General features: G+C 37.8%; 1 protein-coding gene across 1 annotated transcript; it reads right to left on the bottom strand.

The window, feature by feature from the left end:
* Positions 1–1,202: 1,202 nt before the first annotated feature.
* On the bottom strand, positions 1,203–5,532 carry LOC134578306 (keratin, type I cytoskeletal 9-like). Its single transcript, XM_063437287.1, has 4 exons — positions 5,465–5,532; positions 4,476–4,596; positions 2,341–3,028; positions 1,203–1,488 (listed from the first exon to the last, which is right to left on the bottom strand). The coding sequence occupies exons 1-4, from the start codon at positions 5,465–5,467 to the stop codon at positions 1,452–1,454; spliced, it is 849 nt and encodes a 282-aa protein (XP_063293357.1). The 5' UTR covers positions 5,468–5,532; the 3' UTR covers positions 1,203–1,451.
* Between the last annotated feature and the right edge of the window lie 564 nt (positions 5,533–6,096).

Raw genomic sequence — 6,096 nt, 5'->3', positions numbered from 1 at the left:
GTCCATGGAATTAAAAAAATAAATAAAAATAAAACACTTATTTTCTGTCGATTTATTAATCTCAGGTCTTTGACCTTTACTATGGCAGGGTGGTTCTGATCCATGTTTCAATCCCACACTAAATCAGTAAAGAACCATGTTAGGTAAATCGAATTACTTAACCAGAAAAGCAACATTTACCTTTACCAGTTTTTTTTAAAATATATCCTTAGGTCTAGATGTTATTAGCCAACTTGGGCCTCAATGTAATAATTTTGTACAAGCTTTTCAGATTTCATATCTTTGGATAAACATTTAAAAAAAAAAAAATTATATATATATATATTTCTTCCTGAGTTGTTTCAAAGCTGTTGTATACAGGCGAATTTTTTTTTATTATTATTATTTTTACTTATTTGCATATGCCCACCCAGAATCCTTTTGCAGTAGTAACATCACTGCAAATTTGAGATTTCTGTGGGAAAAGCAAGTCTCTCTTGTGTGTGTATATTTATATAGTTCGGTGCTCGGTATATATATATATATGTGTGTGTGTGTGTGTGTGTGTATATATAATTTTCATTGGAAAGCTTAAAAAATAAATATATAATAATTTGAGGCCCATTACATATCATTGGTGAAGTAAAGGCTACATTTCGCCCCTGGATGCTGCTCCGATTACTTAGAGATGGGCATCTGAGCGCTCCTAATGGGAGAAAATACATAGACTCAGAAAGACCATATCGGATGTTCTAAGATAGTCTAGGTAGTCCCGAAGTACCCGCAGACCGTTACTTAGATACTGTGGCAGACTTCCTCGACCACCAATCTAGATTCTACCCGCTAGCTTCAAAGAACATCAAATAAATTATATATTTATTTATTTTATTTTTTAACCTGGAACATTTTATAGTAGAATACTTGCACCACTTTACTAACATGTTTTAATTTCCATATATTTGTATTTACTAGATTTCCCTAAAATATTCAGGAAGAGCAACACCCCATCACCCATTCCATTAAAATGAAAGCGTCCCTCTTTGGTCATGTTGAAAAAATCTGCTTGAGTTCTAGTTTATTTTCTGAAATGTTTTTATTCCATACCCACATTCATTGCCACAAATTGAAAACCAAAAAAAACAAAACCAAAGTTTTGTTTTCACAAGATCTGCCCTTTTTAATTTCTAATAGTGTTCGAAAACAAAATTACACGGCTCTACAAGCATTTTCAGTTCAGCTTTTATTTCTGTTGCATACAATGATACAATTTATAATGCTGAGAAAATGTTTGATTCGTCCACACAATGTAATGTTCCACTGATTTCCTTTAATTTCTGATTTGTGTTTGTGGCAAAGGAGATGTTAACCAATATGCCTGGGCTAGGTATTTGAATATTTTGTGGTGCCCAGTAGGTAGACGTGTTAATAATTGATTTCTTCTTTACATCACATTCTCGTAATAACCTTTTTCTTCAAAACGAGCCGCTCATGCCTCCTCTGCCTTGACTGCTACAAGACAAATTAAATGTGTTAGTTCCTCTGTACAATGAGGCCTTCTCTCACTACCCTTCCTTGTGTATCAATATAGTGAATTGCCACAAATAAAGCAAAATTGTAAAATTTAGTAACTTTTTGTGAATTTGAAGGTGTGAACCGAGTAGTGGAAGGTTCTTGTGATGTTGTGTGTGTGTGATTGTGTTTTTGTTTTTGCCTTTTATTTCAGTCTTAATTTTCTGTTCCATTTTTAAATAGTCTCTGAACCCTAAACCACATTCTAAAATCCGTGACGATCGTGGGCAATTCTGCAAAATTAGTAGGAGAAATTTAAACTTCCCAATTATATTTTTGAGGTGCAGCACTGGGTAATTTAACATGCCATCTGCTATGCCCTGCTCCCACAGAATGTTACTTCAAAACTTGGGGGCCTCTGTCATCAGTCCCTGGAATGGGCAAAGAATGGACGTCTCCTTCTGCTTAGAAAAGGTCTATATTTTTACCATAGTGAGAGGCCGTCTAGTTAGAAGATAAGTGATGAGTGGGTATATTTTCCAGTATTTCTATTTTTAGCGTACCCCAATTCACCACTACACTTGCCAGAGTTATATTAAAGCCCTTTACAATTAAAGCTATTCCCTAGATTTTGTAGCAATAAACATAGAATAGATTAATATATGACTGAATCTAAATATATATTTAAACATTTTAAAAGTCATGTTTGGATTCATCTGATGCCAAAAAGAATATCGTTTTTTAAGCATTGTTGTTCTGAGAATGCCTGGAGGCTACAATGGCAAAATAAATATTGTTTTATTGCTAATTAAATTATTTTCCAAGTTCCCAACTTCCAAAGCTATTTCTTACCCCCTGAAGCCAGAGCCTTTGCCTTGCTGAGATGCTTTTCTTCCAAAACCTGCAGCTCCACCAAACCGGCCTTTTCCTAATGAGCCAGGCTGTTCCACAAGGTTGGAGAATTTATCCTGGAACTGTCCTTGTAAACCACCTCTGTTGCCCTTGGGTCCTCCTGATTTCATACTTTGGCCTAAAGAACCAAACTGCTGCAGAAGTCCTCCAAGTTTGTCCTGTAACCCTCCTTGGTCACCCCCTAGCTGAAAGCCTTTTGCTAATGTGCCCAACTTTTGCAGAAGTCCTGAGAGTTGTTCTTGCCCAACGCCACCTCTTCCTCCAGATCCAAATTTTTGAAGAAGCCCAGAGAGTTTGCCCTGCAGGGATCCTTGCAAACCACCTCCAGGTTTTCCTAACAAACCTTGGCCCAAGGTTTGCAAAAGTCCTGATAGATTGTCTTGACCACCTGCTGAATCATACATTGTGTCTTGTTCCTCAGATCCTTGGTCCTCATAATCTTGTTCATAAGAATCTTCCACTTGATCTTGGTGTTCATGTCCTCCTAACCTAAACTGTTGGTCTCGAGAGCCCATTCTTTGACCTTGATGATCAGATCCTCCTGACATAAAATCTTCTGTATAACTTGCTCTTTGACCAAAGCCACCGTTTGGCATGTTGCCACCACATTTTCTGTTAGGCATTCTCCCTGAATATGTGATATATCAGAATAGAGTATAAAAAGTCTACTTTGCACTATTCTTAAGAGATATTGTGAAATTGTAAATTCTCATTTTAACAGCTAAATCACCTTTAGACAAAGCATATTTCACTTATCATAATAATGAATATTATTCCCCCCCCCCCAAAAAAAAACCCCCCAACAAACTAACCTGATAATAAAATGCTAAAATAAATAAAAGTGTGAATTTAAAGTGAATTTTAAATGTAGCACCAGGTAGGTAAATAGAAAGCAAAGCTGAATTTTCTCAGTGTTATCATACTGCCCTGCTGGATATATGGACACCATGAGAGCATATTCTATATTTCATTTATTTTTGTGCTTGCATTAAATGTTTTATGTTTTATCTATAGTCTTCATGGAGTGAACATTTTATGCTAGCTGCTTATGTATTATGTACATATGTACATTTTTAATACTTTTATATATCGTTTTTGGGGGGGACATTGTCGCCAAAAACATTTGTAATTTTTTTAAGGTCTATGGAATAGTCCAATGCTTTAAAAATTATTCAGAAGTAATTATCTTACCTCTTCCGCTACATACTGTCATTGTGCGTGATCTGTGAATGTTACACTAATGAAAAATCTTAAAGGACCACTAAAGGCACCCAGACCACTTCAGCTCAATGAAGTGGTCTGGGTGCCAGGTCCCCCCCAGGTTTTAACCCTGCAGCTGTAAACACAGCAGTTTCAGAGAAACTGCTATGTTTACACTAGGGTTAATCCAGCCTCTAGTGGCTGTCTCACTGACAGCCGTTAGAGGCGCTTCCACGCTTCTCACTGTGAAAATCACAGTGAGAAGATGCTGACGTCCATAGGAAAGCATTGAGAAATGCTTTCCTATGGACTGTATGAATGCGCGCGCGGCTCTTGCCGCACGTGCACATTCAGCGCTGATGTCGGGGAGGAGGAGAGCTCCCCAACGCCGAGGGAGCCCAGCGCTGGAGAAAGGTAAGTCTTTAACCCCTTCAGCCCCCTTGAGCCCAGCCGGAGTGGGACCCTGAGAGTGGGGGGAACCTAAAAACCCTATAGTTCCAGGAAAACGAGTTTGTTTTCCTGGCACCATAGTGGTCCTTTAAATCTCCTGCATAAATCCTGCTCCACTCCTACCCTGATGACCCTGTTTGGAACACTTCCCCCAGAATGATGCCTATCCTTCACCTCCCCCGCCCGAATTGTAGGATATTTTTTGTGTGTTACTTTGCATACACCCATTCGCTTCTTGTTAGGGACATTATGCACGTATACACATTCATTTATAAACGCAATAAACATACACACAAATGTTTGACATCTAATATTCTGGAGGCTTTTTGCAATTCTGCTTCTTTGGTCAAGTGTTTGCCTCACTGCAACTGTTTAATGAGAGCACTGCGGCCGTGTGTACAGAATGTTTGTTGCTCTTGACTCACCCTGGCCACTATTCATCATATTGTTCCGAAAAGGAGAGAGATTTGCGCTGGTGCAAAAGACCATGAAGAGCAGGAGTACGCATAGAGATTCCTTCATTTTAATCCAACCAATGGAGGAAGGCTACAACGAGAAGACACTTAGAAAGACTTTGAAGGCATTTTGTGATCTAAGAACCAAATGCATGAACACATATACAATAAAAAATGTCTGATGTATCTAAAAAGTATTACGTAGAAGGAAAATGGAAACATAGAAACATAGAATGTGACGGCAGATAAGAACCTTACGGCCTATCTAGTCTGCCCAATTTTCTAATAACTTTCATTAGTCCCTGGCCTTATCTTATAGTTAGGATAGCCTTATGCCTATCACATGCATGCTTAAACTCCTTCACTGTGTTAACCTCTACCACTTCAGCTGGAAGGCTATTCCATGCATCCACTACCCTCTCAGTAAAGTAATACTTCCTGATATTATTTTTAAACCTTTGTCCCTCTAATTTAAGACTATGTCCTCTTGTTGTGGTGTTTTTTCTTCTTTTAAATATAGTCTCCTCCTTTACTGTGTTGATTCCTTTTATGTATTTAAATGTTTCTATCATATCCCTGTCTAGTCTTTCCTCCAAGCTATACATGTTAAGTTCCTTTAACCTTTCCTTGTAAGTTTTATCCTGCAATCCATTAACCAGTTTAGTAGCCCTTCTCTGAACTCTGTCTAAAGATGTTGTAGAGAATGCTTACAAATATTGGGCATCCCACTGAAACCCCAGAATAGTGTCCACCATTTTTATCAAAGGGCCATTGTTGTTGTTGGAGATCTGCCCCATGAAAGCAAGCCGTGAAAGTGTCATTAATGTTGGACGCAGCCATAGTTGTATCAGAAATATATTCTCTAACCACTATCTACATTACATCCAGTCAATCTGATGTAAGAATTATGGCATTCCTATAGTTAATATAGAAGGGAAGAAAGAACAGAGCACACTCACCATATCTGGACGTGGTTTCGGTATGGTTTCTCTTGTCCTGAATGTGGTGATAGAGTTATGGAGCGTTTTATAGCTGTGCTGGGAGGGGTGCTAGACTATTTTCTTTGGTTTTGACTATGGATACAGTCTTAATTCTATGAACATTTTGTTATTAGGCCAGTGCTTTTGTTTTTTTATTTTCTGCCCAACCTCTCTGACCCAGAAATAAATGTCAAGCTCTTAATGAGATATTGGGTGAACCATTAACCCATTCTTTAGCGCCTTCACTGTGTGTATGTATTTCAGACACCTGCATCAAGCAATACCTTCTATTCTCTATTCGAATATTCTAGAGGCAGCTTTGGGTCTGATTCATCTGCTTCTCAATATGTTAAAGGGAAACTTCGGTCACTTTTTCACTTAGATAAAATGATTACGCTACAAAATAGAACTAATTTAAGTAGTAATGTAAAAAAGCATCTTATTTTAATACTAAGGTTTTTCCATGTTTATAAGGTAACGGTAGCAGAGTAGCAGATTTACTTGGGTCAACCATTTTGACCTGTCTAAATATGACCTGTCTTCAGCAGTAGGATGAAGGGACACAAGTCAAAGATTCACAATTTGAATATTTTTTGCAAAAATAAGACCAA

This window comes from Pelobates fuscus, chromosome 12 (assembly GCF_036172605.1).
Source record: "Pelobates fuscus isolate aPelFus1 chromosome 12, aPelFus1.pri, whole genome shotgun sequence".
NCBI lineage: Eukaryota > Metazoa > Chordata > Amphibia > Anura > Pelobatidae > Pelobates > Pelobates fuscus.
This window is presented reverse-complemented; position numbering and strand designations above follow the sequence as displayed.

Bases quoted from the DNA above. Each gene is read 5' to 3' on its own strand.
- LOC134578306 (XM_063437287.1), bottom strand. The intron at 3,029-4,475 runs GTGAGTCAAGAG...TCACATATTCAG, and splicing joins TATGATGAATAGTGGCCAGG to GGAGAATGCCTAACAGAAAA. The intron at 1,489-2,340 runs GTAAGAAATAGC...TTTGTCTTGTAG, and splicing joins AAAGGCTCTGGCTTCAGGGG to CAGTCAAGGCAGAGGAGGCA.